General features: G+C 36.0%; 1 protein-coding gene, 1 long non-coding RNA gene and 1 pseudogene across 2 annotated transcripts in view; 1 reads left to right on the top strand and 2 right to left on the bottom strand.

Annotated features, from left to right (window-relative positions):
• LOC144581408 (uncharacterized) overlaps positions 1-19,150 on the top strand; it is a 22,479-nt gene extending 3,329 nt beyond the window's left edge. The window contains exon 2 of the long non-coding RNA XR_013532138.1: positions 16,461-19,150. This is a non-coding gene — a long non-coding RNA (uncharacterized LOC144581408). The remainder of the gene's footprint in view (positions 1-16,460) is intronic.
• Positions 4,639-17,090, bottom strand: TMED7 (transmembrane p24 trafficking protein 7). The gene is given in 3 exon segments (NM_001204342.1): positions 4,639-7,879; positions 11,573-11,818; positions 16,624-17,090. Coding segments are annotated over 3 exon segments (675 nt in total). The 5' UTR covers positions 16,816-17,090; the 3' UTR covers positions 4,639-7,642.
• On the bottom strand, positions 18,616-18,734 carry LOC118152001 (5S ribosomal RNA; annotated as a pseudogene).

The following is a 19,150-nucleotide window of genomic DNA, read 5'->3' as shown; positions in this document are numbered from 1 at the left end:
AAATTTGAGGAGCTAACCATCCACTACAATATGGCAAATTAACATGGAAAGAAAAAGCTGACATCAATAAAACAGAAAAGAATATAACAAAAAAGAAAAACAAAAATACTGGCTCAAAAAATTTATAATAAATGTGATAAACCTCTGGCAAGACTAGTCAAGGAAAAAAGATACAAACAATCCCAGTTACAATATAAGGAATACAAAGGGTACCATCCTTATAGATCTGGCATATGTTAAGTATACAAGAAAAACACACTACTAATAAATTTGAAAATGTAGATGAAATGGAAAGATTCATAGGAATATGCAATTTACCAATGTTACATAAGAAACAGGAAAGCCGAACCTTATTAATAAAAAAAAAATTGAATTAGCATCCTATAAAGAAGACACCAGACCCCAAGCATACTTTACCTACAATTTCTAATTGTACCTACAATTCCTAACAGTCAAGGAAGAAGCAACATAAATATTATATACAACCTTTCCCAGAAAACAGGAAAAGAAAGCCACTTTCCAACTCACTTTATAAGGCTAAACCAGGCTTGATATTAAGCAAAAATCTTAAAACAAATCCAGCTATTAAAAATAAACCACATCATGCCAGGTTGTTTTTACCCTAGGAAGAAAAGGCTGGCTTAACAACAGGAATCCAGTTCATGTAACTGACCATATTCAGAGAATAAAGGCAGAAAAATCATAATTTCTCAATAGAACTTTTTGATATCATTTATGATTATAAAAAACTCTCAGCAAACTAAAGATAGGTGGGAAATTTCTAAGTTTAATAAAAATACCATAAAATGCTTACAGGATACTTTGAAAGCATTCCCAGAAAACAGAAACAAAACAAGAATGCCTACACATAACCTATTCAACATTATACTGGAGGTCCCTGCAAATGTAATTAGGCAAGAAAAAGTAAAGAGAGAATAGAAAGACAGACAAATCTATCATTACTTACAGAAAGTGCAAAAGAATGTATAAATTACTAGACTTAAAGATTTTTGCAAGTTTGCTGAATAGAAAAATTAAAGTTTTTCCACATACCAACAAAAAATTAAAAACTTAAAAGATGTCATTTATAATGAAAGCATCAAAAACATAAAGATACAAGAAAGTAAAATTAACGAAGTATATATATACAGTATTTCTATGTAGACAATTATGATTTTATTCAAAGATACAATGGAAAGATATTAACTCACCAAAATATGCCCTATTATAAAGAATTTGTTCACAGGTAAAATACAATCCCAATCAAAATCCTAACAACTTTGTTTTGTTGAAATTCCAAAATTTGTATAAAAATGCAAAGAACTGATTACAGCCAAAATCTTGAAGAACAAGGTATAAAAAGACTTATTTTACCAAATATCAAGACTTTTAAAAGCTGCGACAGTGTGTTACTGATATATGGGCAAACTGCAATGGAATAAAAGAGGGCCCAGAAATAGACGCATGTAAATATGACCATTTCATAGATGACAGAAATGGCATGTTCAACCAATTGAGAAAGATGACTTTTCAAGAAATGAGGGGGGGAAAAAAAGAACCTGGATACCTACCTCACCCACAAAACAAAATTCAGTTTAAGTAGAAAACAAAACTACGCATATTTTAGAACACAGTATAGAAGATACTCATGACCTAAGGGAAGTATTTTTTAAACAAGACACAAACACACCAAAAATAGAGAAAAACATGGATATATTTCACTAGGAGCAGAAAGATAAAGAACTGTGAGAAGATATTTAAAACAGTTATAACCAAATGATTAAGTATTCTCGTACATGAAGGAATTTTATTAACTTAAAAAAGTCAAATTTTAAAAAATGGACAAATGACTTAAACAGCAACTTAGCAAAAAGGGGAAATCCAAATAGTAAATTTGTACAAAAAAAATAACCTCATGGAAATGCAAATTAAGCAACAATGAGGTACCATTACAAGCTCAGATTTTCCTTCTTCACTCCTTTTTTTCCTTTCAAAAAAAAAAAAAACAGGTTTTCCAAAGTTTTATAAATGTGGAACCTTCTAATGCTGCTGGTGAAAGCACTGATTAATTACTTTGGCAAAGTTAGGTATTACCTAGTAAATTTAAAGATACCCATATGACTCACCAATTCCATTGCTAGATGTATTCTCAAGAGATCATACACATGTACAACCTGACATATATACAGGGATGTTCATAGTGGCTTTGTTCAAAATAGCAAAAAAGGCAGAATGATCCAAATGCCTTCATGGAAGAGATATATAACGGTGGTATATTAATGATAAAACACAGTAACAAAACGTATAGTCATATGCATCATCATGGATGACGTTAAACGTTCAGCAAGCCATAAAAAAGTGACATTTCTATTTATTAAATATAATTTAATACTTTATTAAATTTTATTAATGTTTACTTCTGATTGTTTAGACTACTTTTAAGGAATGCAGACATCAGTACCACTCCATATGTGGTCCCATACTGATCCCATATTGATCACCTGTCATTGGTTGATGGAGAGAGAAGCACATAAAGTAAGCATGCATAAACTTTAGAAATGCTGACAGTAATCTGACAGTGTCAGTACATTCAAGTACATGATTGTGTATTTACAAAAATATCAGTTTATGATGATTTAGAAATTTAAAAAAAATGTGAGAACTAGTATACTTAACTGGTAAAAATACAAAGAAAAGATTATTTGCATTACAAGCAGAACATTGGTTATCTCTCTTGAGGTGATTCAGGAAACTGACCAGGAAAGAATACATAGGAGCTTTCTAAAGTATTCACAATGTTATATTTCTTTACCTGAGCATTGGATATGTGAGTATCTGTTTTATAACTTTTCCTCTCATTAAATTGTACATCCTGAATATGCTCGTCTATATAATTTCACAAATGTAAAAGTGTAGAAGTTTGTTATAGACAGTACAATACCAATTTCTTTAAAAAATGCACAAATATCTATAAAAACTGAAATGCACCAAAAAGAATGATGGAATTATGGGCAGACTTTGTTATTTGAACAATTACTTATCAAATTCTTACACTGTTGCCTTTTCAAGATAGTAGTGATCATTAGGAATCCTCCAGCACTAAAAAGAGTATGCCAGACCAGTGTCACTTCTGTATCTAAATTTCAGCAAGGAAGCTGCTTCCTAATGATAAAAATAGGATAACATCCTTGTATTTTCCTCCAGAATTTGGAAACTCCTGAGATGGAGAAGTTAGTCAGGAGATCAAATATCACTTTTATTGTTAACAAAATTAAAGAACATGCTTTTCAATCTGTAGCAAGAGGGACTGGTTAATACCCGTATCCATAAACTGGAGATAAACCACTCAATTACTGGCATAGTCACATAACCAGGGCTGTGGGGAGATGATGTAAAACTCCCTAAGGAATAAGTCTTTTAAACTTCATATTCTTTTATTCCTTTAGTACTCTGTAAATATTGTAGACCCTAAGAGTCCATTCTGCTTCATTACCTGTATAACATTAGTTGCTCATACAGCTATCCCATGTATACCAACTAGGTTATGTTCCTGGCAGTCAGACTGTCTTACTCATTTTTTTTTTTTTTGAGACCAAGTCCTGCTCTGTAGCCCAGGCTGGACTGCAGTGGTGCAATCTTGGCTCACTGCAACCTCTGCCTCCTGGGTTCATGTGATTCTCCTGCCTCAGCCTCCCGAGTAGCTGGAATGACAGGCAGGTGCCACCATGCCCCGCTAATTTTTGTATTTTAGTAGAGACAGGGTTTCACCATGTTAGCCAGGCCGGTCTCAAATGCCTGACCTCAGGTGATCTGTCTATCTCGGCCTCCCACAGTGCTTGAATTACAGGCATGAGCCACCGCGCCCAGCCTATCATTAATTTTTGAAACTTCTAGCAGACCATTATGTGCATGACAGACATTCAAACACTTTCATTGTTGTGTCATGTATTCTTCATATAGGAGCCACATGAATAGAAGTCATAGTAAGGACTTTAGGAACTAAAAAAAGATCAAAAGACCAGAATTAGACTAATGATAAAAATAGAATTACTAAGTGCTTGTATATGCTAGGCACTGATCCTCAGTGTTTCATAAACATTTCATTCTACTTACACCAGATGGCAACACCTTAGCAGCAGATGGAAAACAGAAATATATAGTTAATAAAATCCAAAGTCACACAACCATGACTTGAATTGGGCTGTGACTCCAAAGCCGAAGCACTGAACCACTGCTGAGCTATAGTGAAATCAAGATAGCTAAGCCTTCAGAGATCTATCCTTAATTGTTTTTTTGTAAGGCCGTATTACATAGTGCTTGAGAAAGAGGGCTCTGGAGCCAGACTGCTATGGTTCATATTCAAACTCTGCTAATTATTGTGTGAGATGAGATTTCTTAACCCCTCTATGCCTCAGTTTCCTCATCTATAAAATGGGAGTAATATCTTTATTGCATGGAATCATTGCAAGATTAAATATGTCAATACAAATACTCGGCACAGCACCTAGCACAAGGTAAGCATTCAATAAATGTTAACCTCTATTTATAGTTATTTCCCTGTTGTTTTTAGAGAATTGTGCCCAGGAACCAGACTGTCCCCTCTGACCACATTATTAAGAAAAACACTGATACAACTGTGTATTATACAACCTAAAGTTAATTTACTTAATAATTAAGACCTCTTTGGACAACTGATGATTTAAATGCTTTTGAACTACACAAACTTTCAGTAAGGAATGTAAAGAGGAGGTTAAAAATTAGGCAGCATAGACATGGTATTTCTCTTTCACTTTCTTTTTTGAACAGTCCTTCAGATATTTTAATAAAATATCAAATGAATAATCACTCTCATTATAGAACTGTACTCCAGGATTTAAGTTTGTAAGGAGCTTTAATAAGATTTAAATCCTGACAGAAACAAGTGAAGTCAGTTTGTTGAAAGATTTTTTTTTTATTCTACAAGAAATTGGTGGGTGCAATCCTGTTAAAAGAAATTTCTTGTTTTCAAAAGTAAATGAAAAACCCCTCTGAATTATTTATATATTAATTTAATTTTTGAAAACAATAGTCATAGGGCCTGCGTTGTCCTATTTAACTATAAATGTTACACATTTACAAACTAAAACAAAAATGCATAGTACAGAGATTTAAAAGAATAAATTTGCTTTTCAGTCCACTGTATTTTCAGTTATTACCAAGCTTGGATGAAAGTTGTGAACCACAAACCATTTGTTTAATAGAAAAAAAAAAAATGGGTAGATTATTAGCAAAGTAATACCTTAAAATGTATCTTCACACAGTTGAAATTTTAGTATAAACTTATATATCAAGTTGCTTTCCATTATTTATTCTACTTTAAAAATATATACAACTATGATGTTCAAATATGTATTCTGAGCCATTATGTCCAAACATAAATATCTGGGAAATTCAAACTGCTGTAACACATTAGGAAAGGATTAAAGAAAAATGATGAGCTACAAATCATGTAGTTGGAGGAAGAAGAAAACATTACTTAGCATTTATGTCTGGATAGGTATGTATTTTCTAATTTATATATACATATCCAGTTTAGCATAAACAACCATCAAAATTTAACCAGTTACATAGAAACTAGACTCAGCCCACACTATTTTCTATAACAGGTTAACAGTAGTGATTTCAAAGATTTTAATATATCTCAACAGTTTCACCAAAAATTATTTGTGGTAATATTCTAGTATTATGAAGTTTTGAGAGGTACAGATTAAATGAGTGCACTATCTATGCCAAACTCAGCAAGAGCTCTACCTTACTGTTTAATTATGGTGTAAGTGTCTGAACACAATAGCATAGAGGCGCAACCAGAAAAGGACATTTTACATATGCCCATGCTGATCAATCACATTAACATTAGTGCTTACAACTCTCAAATTTAAATAGACAGGGACACTTATAAAGCTGCAGGACAACTTCAATACAATAACCAAAATTGATAAATCTGAAAAATCTTAAACCTTACTTCTTAATCCATTGATAAATATTATTTAAAGAGTAGTTATTTGGTCTTCAAAAATCTTAAAAAAATTAAAGGGTTGAAAACATGTTCACTCTGCTATACTGTGGCATCTGAAATTACCAAGCATGACAACTTGAATTTGTTTTGCTCTTACATGCAAGAAGTATATATATATATGCATTTTAAGATACCTTAGAATTAAGAGTTAAACTTTAGTCAGTAACGGTAAGTTAAGTAGGATGGCTATCCAATCTGTATTCTATGGTATCACATATCAAAGTCTCTACAATATGACAGTCTTGTTCAGAACTCATCACCTTTGGGTAGAGAAGACAGGCATGGCAGAAAAGCAGTTGCAATTAAAAAAAAAAAAAACAGCAGAAAAGCTTTAAATATCTATACAATTTTGAATCATCTTGTATTCTATCAGATAATACTCAGAACAAAATCTTATTTCAGTCAGCTCAATCTATACAAGTTATAAGATGCAAACACAATGTAAACTCTATAGTGTACAGAATATGCACTATTTAATACTAATTAAATAAAGAACAGTCAATGAAGATTACCAAATAGGAAACACATACCATTCTAAATTTTTAAATCACTTTAGGGTAGCTAACCAGAAACTATGGAAATAAAATATGCAAGACAAAAAATAAGAAAAAAAGGAAAGCAACTAACTTTTCAGTGCATCACACCTATGAGGATAGAATGTATAGCATTTATGTGATACTAATATTAACAATTGTTCATTAAAGCTGGGAATGACTCACAGACATTAAAGTCATATAAGGGCAAGAGCCACCCAATTAAAATATTAAAATTAAACATATCTCCTTTTTTCTTTGTGAAAGCACTGCAAATGTAATGAGTACAGGGAACTCAACAAAAATTTTCCTATTTCATTTGCCCCCATTGTAGTGTCTTAAATTATTCTGTAATGTTTCTACCTGTTATAAACAGTCTGATTTTTAAGGCCTGTATAAACTCTATTATGCTACTCAAACATACTGTTTTCTGTGTGCTACAAATGCCTTTATGAAAAAACAGCATAGCTGGTTATAAATCATAGAATAAACGCAAAAAGCAAAAGTTTGACATTTTCTAAGCTAGTGAGAAATAAATTATACCATGATGTATCAATATTAACTAGCATTCCTGTGGTATATTTTTTTTCCTCCATAAAATTGAACAGTGCAGAACAGGGCTTGGGCTACAATTCATCACATTTGGTTTTCTTATAAACAATTAAAAGGCAATTTTGTTCCTCCATAACATGTAGACATTAAATCTAAGGTTTTTAAAGTATCAACTACCTATAAGAAAAGTAGTTTTAAATGGTTAAAAGGAATCAAAATACCAAAGTTTAGTGTGCCAAGAGTAGATATAAACAACCAAGAACAGAGTAGATCATTGGTATTGATTATTTAACATGAATAGCCCAAAATGAGTTCCAAAGTTTTTCCACCTTTACAAATAAAAAAAGGTGTCCTTTCCACAGTTTGGGGATATGCATTGTACATCCCTCCCAACAAGTGTATGAGTAAGGTTTTAAAAATGTTGTCAATATTAAGTTCTTCAGTACCTAAATTAGAAGACAGCAATTACAGTGGCAATGGTGCATCAATTCTCAAAACGTAGTTATGATCCAACACGAGTTGTGGTGGTTCTTTTATCTGAGAAAAAGCTTTTCAAAAGAAATACCTGCCCTATGCTAACCACCAGAAGAATGAGGGCTTCTCCTACTGACCAATAGGCCACTCTTGTATTTAGATCCTCTGCTCGGCTTCGGCCTTGAGCTTCTCTTAAACGGAAATGAGTCTGATAATCGATGACAGACTTCAGAGCTTCATGAATTGAAACACAGGCAGATTCCATCTAAAGAGAAATATTTTCAGTCAGTATGTGCAATACTTTGTGTAGACTTCATCTATCATATTCAGCTTTTTTTTTCAATTTGATCTCAATTCCTCTTTTGATTAACATGCTACTAATCTGGCATTCATTCATACATTCATGCCAGTTGTCCTTGCAGTGAAACCTTCCTACTTATTTTCACTAGGACAACTGTTAAGGCTAGAGATCTCATGAAGCAGCTGTTTTCCCCAACTGAGATGTCACAGCCATGGCATCAGTAAGGTGGCAGATGGAACACTAAGCTAACAATAGCAGAAATACTTATCAGCTAAGGTTGGTGACTACAGAATTTCTACCCCAAGTTCTTTAAAGAATTAGAAGGAAGAGAATGGCAGTAACTTCACCAATAATGAGAATATATAAGTCAAAGCCAAAATACCTATAAAAATAAACAAAACTTGGTACAAAAATAAAAAGCTGAATTAGTCAAAGTTTTCTTTGAACTATATTTAAAACAGCCACATCAAAATCGTTAGGTAACTTTTAAATCTGAAAGGGATATATCAGAATAGGAATAACTTTTTATAATATTTATCTAGTTGTTAAATCAGCCTTTTCCCTCATGCCAGTCAACTAAACCAATATGTATGTTCCCAACAGGATGCAAGTTTCAGTTTCACTGTGTAATCAGTTTGTGAGCCTTTAGCTGATAACAGCTTGCCTTTTTATACATTTATTATGCCATCTGTTTTGAGAAAGGCTAAGTGACTAATTTTTCTGTATACCATGTTTAATATTTTTCTATTGCTGCAAACTTAATCCTAGTGGTAAAATATATGTTTTATTATTATTTTATGCAGCAAACTGTGTATTAAGTTTTTACAACAAATCTAAGTTTGTCTTAATTTTAGTTAAGGAAAACAGACATTAGAAAATAACATTTAATAAAGTTCTGCCAAAGTATGAAAGGAATAATTATTAAAATACTCTACTAAAACTGCTTTTTAAAAATGTAAGAAATTAGGAGGCAAACAAACTGCATTAACCTATTAGAAGAGTCAAATGTTTTTGTTGTCCTTACTTTGTTTGGGTCCCTAGGAATGAAAACTTTGCAAAACTGTGCTAAAATGATTTCTAATTTGTGATAAGAAACTACAGAGAGATGTGCTTCTAGCATTTCTTTGCTTTCTCTGTATTCTCAAAATGACATGTTGCCCAGGGATTCTTCACCTGCAAAGTAAACATTCAAGCAAGGAGTTGATGCAAATGCAGAATGTTTAGGAACTCCATGGGGTATGGGTTAAGAACTACTGGATTAGAGAAAATCACAGATATTAAACTACATGCATCCATACAACTTTTGAGATGTGATTTTTAAAGAAACTTTTATAGTGAAAACTTCCATACATATCCAAAAATAATGAGAAAATACAATGAACCCCTACCATGTCTATAACAATTAGCACATGGCTAATCATCTACATTCCCCAAGTATTTTACCCAATTATTTTTCAAGCAAATCCCAGATTTTTTATCACTGCAGCTACAAATACTTTTATACTTTATTTCTAAAAGATAAGACTTTTTAAAATTATAACCCCAATAGTATTATAACACATAAAATAATTTAAAACAGTTCCTTAAAGTCAGGAAATACTGTTCAGATTTCCCCTATTGTCTCAAAATTTGTTTTCAAATTAGAATACAAGTAAGGTTAACATAATCATCTGGCTAAGTCTTCGTTAATCTTTAGGCTTTCTTGCTTGTTTTTTTCTTTTTTCCTTGCCACCTATTTACTGAAGAAAGCTGGGGGAAAGAGGACCCCTATCCTGTGGCATTTCTCACTTTCTGGATTTTGCTGACTGCATTCCCATGCTGTTCCTTTATCCTCTGTATGTCTTGTAAATCGGCATTTGGAGCTAGAGACTTGATGGAATTCAGGTTCAATGTTCTGGGTGGGAATGCCTAGTAGTCAGTGTTGTGTACTTCTTACTGCATATTATCACAAGACTCATAATGTCTAGTTATCTCTCCATTTGTGAATGATCATTCAGTCTGATCCACTCACTAAAAAGTTCCCCACCTGCCTTTTACTTAATGGTTTTAGTAGTGACTGGTGATCATTGCCTACTCTAAATCCATCATTTTATCAATGGGTAAAAAATGGTGAGAGTAAAACTCTTATCATTTATTCTGCATTACTAGCCAGTAATTTTATTCTGAACTTACTAGCTGGTAATTTTCAATTTTAAAGTATGAAAAGTTGCTTTATAAATATCCCTATTATACCAGACATTAGCTTTTTGAAAGTAGAAAAATGAGACTAAGAAAAATAAAAAATGTAGTATGGATGTGACACTCACTGCTTTATTACCATTCATTTCTTATATTTACCCACTTAGGTTTTTAGGGTAAGCCGCCTTATATAAGTTAAAACTCATGAAGGAATGGATACAGGGTAAGATGAAGGAATAGATACAGGGTAAGGTACTGATCCCAAAGAAACATCATTTTACAAAGCAAAATGTCTTTCACACAGGACTTTAAAATAAAGAGAACATTTCTAAAATTAAGAGTATTTGAATACATCTTGCTGATTCTTACAGGTTTATGAATTAAGGCTTATACACATTCTTAAAACTGCCTCTTTCACCATGACTTTGGCCAAGAGACTAAATAGAACCTGGGAACACTAAAATACCAGTTTAAGGTTTTAACGAATAGGTGGTAAATAATTCCTTTTCATGCCTAATTGGGTACTTTTAGATATGATCTAAGCCCACACAGGTTGAGTATCCCTTATCCAAAATGTTTGGGACCAGAAATGTTTTGAATTTCAGATTTTTTCTGATTTCAGAATGTCTACATATACAAAATGAGATATCTTTGTGATGGGACCCAGGTCTAGGCAGGAAATTCAATTACATTTCATATACACCTTATACATATAGCCTTAAGGCAACTGTATATGATATTCTCAACAATGTGTCATGAGGTCAGATATACAATTTTCCACTTGTAGCGTCAGGTTGGAGCTAAAAAAAAAGTTTTGCATTTTGAAGCATTTTGGATTTTGCTGTATTTGAACTAGAAATACAACAGTCCTCATCACCTAAGCAATAGCTGTTCATTAGGTTTAAATTTTTTACACTATCTTTCTCTATTTCTCCAAAACAAAACTGAATTTAGCTTTTATAACTATTTTTGTGAAATGACTTGCCATTAATCTTCACTATTTCACCTAAAGTTACAGCACAAGTTACTGTTAACAGCAGCTTGAGAAACACTAAGTAATGGTATAAAGGCTATCATGTGGTACTGTTTATCTACTAATTTTTTAGGCATTATTTTGCTTCCAGTTACACCAGTCTAATGAGTATGACAGCAATATTCCTTCAGGGATTAAACAAAATGCTTCAGAAGACTGGAACATTGCTCAGCCTTCCCAAACTTCTTTTACTATTGATGTTTCTACCTAGTGACTTCCTCGTATTTTAATGCTTCTTTCTCTCTTTACGCTTAAAAGTTCATAGAAGCTTTCACATTATTTTTCACTATAATAGTTCTCTGTGAAATGCCTACTATGTAACAAATAAGATATATTTTAAAGATTGTTAGACTCAAAATTCCATGCTCATCAGTTAGTGCATGATATTAAATTATGCTTTTTTCCTCATTTTAAATATACCAACATTATATTGATTTTTTATTTACCTGGGTAAGAGCACTGACTCGGTTCTCACTAGGAAACAAAGGTGGGTCTTCTCCAACTTGAAAATCAAAATATACAGTTTTATGTGTAAAAGTAGAAAATTCATTGCTGAAGCAAAATTTGTATGTCCCATTCTTGGAGGCCGTGAAGGTAAAACTATCATACTGTTTCTTCATCTCTTTGTATAACACTTTACCATCAGGATCTTCTAATCGACAGTCTACGTCATAGTGACCACCAGTAATCACCTGTAAGAAATTAAAAAAAAAAAAAAGTCACTGTGAAAAGTTTGAAAAATTAATCAGATTTAATCAGATTTCCTATGAAAATGGCAATAAAGTAATGAGCAAAGGACTTACTATCACGGACAATTTTACATTTTTGATTTTCACCAGTGGATGGAACTTGGGAGGAGATTTTTACTTCAACTAAACTTTACAGAAACTAAACAAGTTTCCTCCAACTTTTATTCACTTTGAACTAGCCAGACAACTGTGCTAATTAATGTAGATCTATTGTATCACTTAATTCTCCCAGCAACTCTACAAGAGACTTTTCTTCCTTTCATTTGACAGATGGAAAAACTGATGTTAAATAAGCAACCTATTCAAGACTATCTAGTAAGAGGCACAGGCAGAACTTGAACTCCAAAGTCATATTCTTAACCTCTAAGTTTACTGCCTCCAATATTTTGTGGGGGAAAATTTTCTCACCCACTTTACTATTAGCATCATCCAAGCACAGACAGACAGTGAAGTAATAAGGTAGGTCAATCTTTAGGATTACACTCCATGCATACTCCTATCATTAGGCTCATTTTACTGCCAAATTACATATAGGTTGTGTTTCTTAAGTTCTTTTATAGTCAAATATATGGACTTTGATACATATTTTGTTTTGAACTACACTATGAGATGAGTAATGGAGTGGGCTATTCTAAAAGTATATAATCATTTACAACCTTGTTTTAGGGAGACACAAAACTGATTAAATATTGTTGAAACACTTGTGATTAAAGCAAAAACAAAAAAACATAAAAGCAAACAAGTCTGTTTATCTGGAAAGCCTGTATTAAGGGGAAATATACCGAAAGGAAGGCTGGAGGTAGGTGACATGAGTCTGAACAGAACTGTAGATCTATTTTTCAAGGGCTTATGCTTAATCAGTTACAATTCCAGCCATTTGGGCTGTACAAACAGAGGAGGGTGAGATTTTTCCTGTGGTCACTGGACAATATTGTAAGAGACAAAAGGGAGAAAGGATTAAAGAGAAAGGCTTCCTTATATGAGAAAGAACTGAGGAGGAAGAAAGAGGGAGTGGAGAGAGGTGAAGAAACAGAGTGAGAGTATAGTGAGAGTATCCACTTGTGAAAGACATGATCAGGAAGAGACATTGGGTTGAAGGGTTCCCAGACCACCATGTGATTGGGTAGCACAAGATTATTTTCAACCTTGAACCCTCTTGGTTAGCATACTGACATTCTAGGTCTGTAGAACAGAGTTTTCAAACTTTGGACTTAAAAGAAAGATCTGTGACCTATGTGACCTTTTCCCACTTCAGAGAGATGATGATGACTAACTGAACTATGTTACAGATCATTTTGATAATCAAATGAAAATAATTATGCACTTAGGAAACTGTAAAAATATGTAAATGTTAATATAAAGATAAAATGTTTTGATATAACTGTCTTATCAATTGGGCATTTACCAATCCCCATCCTCACCAAAAGGGATAGGGATTCACTTTTTATCCATGAAGTGAAAATACTAACTTCATTTTGCTGTACTCAATAGTCATACTTGACCATTGTATTCTGAATCATCAAACACATATATACAAACTGAATAAGACCAGAACTTATTATCATCACCCTACTTCTCTTCCATCAAACATTAAAACAAGTAATCTCACTTTAAACCTGTCTAATCACTTACTGAGGATCATCCCAAACTAAGCGTTCCTGTCTATCCATATGATCACATAAATCTCTCAATCTTTTTGCCCTTCTCAAATTCACTGCATTCCTAAACCACAATCCAGACAGGACTACTGCCACAACTTCCTAAAAGGTCTTCCCACTTCCCAATCTCTTCTGCCTCTAACTCAGGGTTTCTCAACCTTAGAACATTATTCCCATTTTGAGCAGACTAATTCTGTATTGTAGGAGCCTGTACTGTCCTGTGCATGGTGGCACATTTAGCAGCATATCTGGTCTTTACCCACCGGATGCAGGTATTACCCTTCTCCCAACATGATGCCAAATGTTTCCTGGGAAGGAGGGGTGCCAATCTCATCTTTCCTCATTCCCCATTGAGGAATCACTTAAAACCTTTTGATAATTACCTGTGGCCTGCAGAAAAATCTAAGCCTGTTAACAATGACACACTATTCTGTTCTTCCTCCCAGGTAATTTCAGAACCTCTTTTATTCACACCGTTACTCTTTTTATGTTCCTAAAATACCAGATTATCAGAAATTCTCTGAATAAGTCTTTGCTTTACACCTGCACTGACAGTGGCAATTCAATGGGTTTGCTAAACAATCACAGGACTCAAAATGACAGTGTTTGCAAATTCATTACAAGAAAATAACATAAAACATCACAGCCAAAGGCTGTCTCACAGCAAGAGGTTTGAAAAGGTCAGGTATGGGCTCCTTTGTTTCCCTCTGTTAGGTCTGTGGCCAGACACATACCGTCTCAGATCTGGAACCACCCAGGTGTGGAAAGAAAACACCTTGGAACCAGGGAACCCAAAATGGAGTCTGGACTGCCTTTTTAAATATGTTATCGGTCACATAGGCATATTCCTGCTATGTAGGCAGTCTCAACAGCAGAACTCTAGGTTGGGAGTGTAGTCTCACTGAGACCAGGAGCAAATCGTCAATCTCACTGTTATCAATAAATAATGTTGACAAACTGTCCCCAAAGCCCTTGAACTCACAGTCACAAGGCTATTATAACAGCTTTATATTAAAGCTAGTAATAGTAGTTTTGTGACCATTAATATATATAACTATAGTCACAAAACTATTATTATTCAGTGTATTTCAATGCCATGCACAAACGTTAGCAATAGAACTCAGGCTAATTTCAGGTCTGCTGGAACGGTCATGAACATGACTGCCTAGGGCCCTTTCTTCTCTCCACTGCAGCCTTATAGAGGAACTCCTATTTATCTTTCAGACTCAGCTCTAACATCAGCTCCTCAGCTGAATTTCCCCTTAAGATCCTTCTGTCAGCGCTATACCTAGTGTATACCTTTATTGTTGCATTTAACGTTATATGACTACATATGTTTATGTAAGCTCTCTGAAGTGAAAGTCAGTCTCTGGGAGGTAGTATAATAAAGTTAAGAATTTAACTTGGGACTGCATTACTGATTCAGCTACTTCTAAGTTTTGTGCCCTTGGATCTATCCAAGGTTAGCCGATCTAAACCTCAGTTTCATCAGTAAAAAAGGAATAAGAACTATATCAATTTCATATCGAGCTTCCCTGAGAATACACCTGATACGCTTAGCATACTGTCTACACATAACATATGCTAATTTGTTAGCCATTGTAGTAGCATCCTTATCACTAATCACTGAGTCTGCACACATAAAAATCCAGGAAATGCTTATTAAATTCAAACAAAGAAAATTTTGGCTTACACTTTTTATCACAATTCCTGTTATCTTCTTTTCTGTTCCTTGGTGCTAATCCATGAAGGTAAGTAAGCCTAAGGGTCATCCCTGGCCTCCCCTCCCTGACCCACTATAGCCATATAATCACCAAGTCCTGTTGATTCTACCTACTACATTCTCTCCAATCCTTTCACTTTTCACTTACCCCACTGCTATCACCTTCCTCTAAGCCACTATCATTTCTTGTCTGGACCACCACAATAGCCTCCTAATCCACCTTCCACATCCACTCTGCAACATTTTACCACCACTTCTCTACATGCACAAGTTATTATCAATGTAGCTACCAAGAATACTCTGGTCCTATCACTGAACTGCTTACAACCCTCTGATGGCTTCCCATGCTTTCATGAAAAACAAATCCTTAACATGGTCAGCAAAACACTATCTGGCCTGCCCCCGCTGACCCCTTGCTCTAGCTCCTTATTCCCAACCATACTGGACCTTTTTCTATGGCCCTCAAATTCTCAGTGTTCACTACTACCACAGGCTATTCCCCCTCCTCCCTTACCAAGGTATTTACAGCCCATCCTTTCAAGTTCAACTGAAAATAATTTTCCAAAGGAAGCCTTTGTGGATCCTGTTTACTGCTCTTAAGGCACAGTTCTGATGAATGAGCAGGTACCAGTTAAGAAGAGTAGGGGAATCATGAATGATGGCAGTGATCCTGTCTGTTTTGACCACTTCTGTATTACTAGCACCTAGTATTCAATAGCTACTCAAATGTTAAATGTGCCAACCAACCAAAATTGAAACTCAGTAAACACTGTTCTAACCAACTGAAGAAACCACATTCTGTTAAATAAAGTTTCTTTTTTATATAATCCCAGAGATCAGAAGGGGCCTCTCACTTATCACAGAAATTCTTTCTACAACACCCTTGGCAAATGGCCGTTCAACCTGTAATGGAGCTCTTCCAACGACAGGGACCACATTAACCAATAGTCCTAATATTGGTAAAACTGAAAAGCAATGAAGTTAGACACTGGCAGCACTTCAAATCCAATTAAATTGGAGGTGCGGATTAGAGAGTAGGGGATTGACACTGGGAACTATAGAGTAGAAATAATTTTCCTTAAAGGGAATCTTTTAAGGGAGAAATTTCAATAGGCCTTGAAAATGAGAATGCAAAGAAAGGCTAGAAGCAGCATTTCTGAAATTCATGTATTTTAACATTTGGACTTCACATCTCTCACTCAAGGTTTAAAAGAGCAAAGTCAAATTCTGGGCATCAGCTACCTAGAAGCGATTTTTGAATCAGCCCCAGAATCCGGAAACAAGGACAGGAAAGGGCCATCCCCTCAAGTTACAGCCTCAACCCTGGAGCCGCGAGCTGGGACCCAGGGACTGCTAGGCCCTGCTACCTGGAACTCCAGGGTGCACTTGGTGCCCTGAGCGATGTCCTCGTAGAAGCACTGCTTGGCGTTGTCAGGAAGCTCGAAGGTGATCTCAGAGGCGCCGCCGGGTCCCGGCACCAGCAACAGCAGCGCGAGCAGCCCGCAGACCCAACGGCCCGCGGCGGCAGCCCAGCGCGGCAGGGACCCCGGCCGCGGCATCCCGAGAAGGCAGCGGCGGCCTCAACCGAGCTGCGAGACGCGAGGTCAGGTCTGCGCGGACTCACCGCGCGCGGCAGGCCTCAGCGGAGTGCGCCCCGCAAAGATACACCGCAGAGCAGATACGCGCCTCGGGGAGATTCTGGATCAGAGCGAGCCGCCGGGTTCCTGCAAGGGGCTCAGAGGGGCGCACCTGAGGAGGGGAAAGAGAAGCGGAAAAGGCCCGGGATCGTCGGAAGTGGGGATTAGCCCCTGTGAGGGGGAGAAGGGGCGGAGCCTGAGACACCGGCTCTAGTGACCCGGATGTGTTCTCCTTCGGGCGAGGCGTTGGAGTGCGTACGTGGAAGCCCGCGAGGCGTTGGCTAGGCCTCTGCGGCCTCCTGGGACGAGGGGCGGGGTCAGAGTCGTGGGCGGAGAGCTGCTTAGGCGAAGAGAGGGAGTGTGGCGGCCGCGGCGGGTACTGGAGGTTGCGGGGGGTAACTACGCTCCACTTACTGACTTTTTCGTTTTTGTTTGTTTGAGACAGTCTCATCCTGTCACCCAGGCTGGAGTGCAGTGGCGCGATCTGGGCTCACTGCAACGTCCACTGGGAACTTAGCGCTTGGGGAACATCGAGGGAGTGGTAAAGGGCTCATTTTGCCCTACCACCAATCTTTGGTGGTAGAGCGTTTTGCAATTTGCAGAGTTTTCTCATATGTAATAATAATAACTATTTGGGGAGAAGCAACCGCGCAAGGAGCGCGAATTCTAAGAGCAGACTGCTGCAGTGCTTAATCCCTGCTTTGCCACGTACTGGCTGTGTGACTTCCGGCCACTTGCTTAAACTGTCTGCCTCAGTCTGTATTTGTAGAGTGGAGATAACGCCTACTACAGAGAATTATTACAAAGTTCCAATATTTGTAAATACCTAGAAGTGGTTGGTACATAGCAAGCACTACATGAACTTATGTTAAATAAATTAAACATCTTAGAGTACGCCTTATCACCAAGCACTGTGCTAAGCACATTACACATATTATGTCATTCCATGCTTCGAACAACCTCATGAAGTAGATATTGTTATGCTTATTTCACTGATGAGAAAATTGAGGATCAAAAACATTGAGTAACTGCCCATAATCACACCACGGATTTGTATTGAAGAGCTTAAGAAATAATCGTTTTAATAGGTGGTGATTCTTATGGTGCATTATACATTTTTCTCATGCATTATAAACACGAATTAGATATTCTTTTTTAAATAAATGATTGGATGAGGCTTTAGTCAGTAGAGGGTTTTATGAAAAGGAAATAGAGGCGGATAGGAAGCAGGCAGAGGAGTGAAGAGGGTGAGAGTGGGGTGGATGAGTAGTGGGGTATGAAGGGAGGGAGATGCAGGGCTGCTGTGCAGTCTTCCAGCCGCCTGTAGTGCCCAAAGCCTCCAGTGGAGAAATAAAGGGAGAAGATTTGTAGTCAAATTCCTTAGTTATTGGGAGGGGATCTAGGGGAGGTTGAGCCTTCCTGAGAATTGGGTCAGAAACAGAAGCATTTGTATTAGTGAGTGGGAAGAAGGCTGAATTCGAAAATAGAACCGTGGGTTCTATTTACCAATTCTGTGACCTGGGACAAGTAACACTGGTCTTTTAAATAAGCCTCAGTTTCTTCATACATAAAATGGCTGTCCGAACAAACAAAATGAATGAATAAAATTCCAATGCAATACATTACATACCACTAGACAGGCAAAAATATTCAGAGTAACAATAACAGATATTGATCAAATTATAGAGCAACAAAACCTCTTATTTTATTTATTTACTTGTAAGCCTACAGCACAGGGTATTCCCAGGCAGTCTCCCATCCAAGTACTAACCAGGCCCGACCCTGCTTACTTTCCAAGATCAGATGAGATCAGGCATATTCAGGGTGGTATGGCCATAGACAACAAAACCTCTTATACACTGCTAGCGTAAATTGACCAATCAAGTTGGAAAACAATGTGCCATTATCTAATAAAAGTAGAATATATGTACACACAGAACAATAGCCTGAAATATAGCCATAACCTGCAAACTCCACTTTACATATACTTGTAGAGGATATGTTTAGAGCAGTGGTTCTCAATTGTTGCTCTGAAGACCCTGAGAGGCCTCTTGAAACCCTTTCAGAGAGAATGTAATGATCTGTGTGAAGCTGGATTTTCATTATGTATTTCAACCAAACAACATAACAGATTGAGTATCAAAGGAAGTGAGCACTCAGCTTCTTCTATAAATCTAGATATGAAAGATTTATTTTAAAAATTCTTGCTATATTTTTATTTGGAAAAAATTTTTATTAAAATATGTATTTATGTAAA

The sequence above is a fragment of the Callithrix jacchus genome, chromosome 2 (assembly GCF_049354715.1).
Source record: "Callithrix jacchus isolate 240 chromosome 2, calJac240_pri, whole genome shotgun sequence".
In the NCBI taxonomy this organism is placed as follows: domain Eukaryota; kingdom Metazoa; phylum Chordata; class Mammalia; order Primates; family Cebidae; genus Callithrix; species Callithrix jacchus.
Note: the sequence above shows the minus strand (reverse complement) of the source record. Positions and strands in the feature narration are given on the sequence as shown.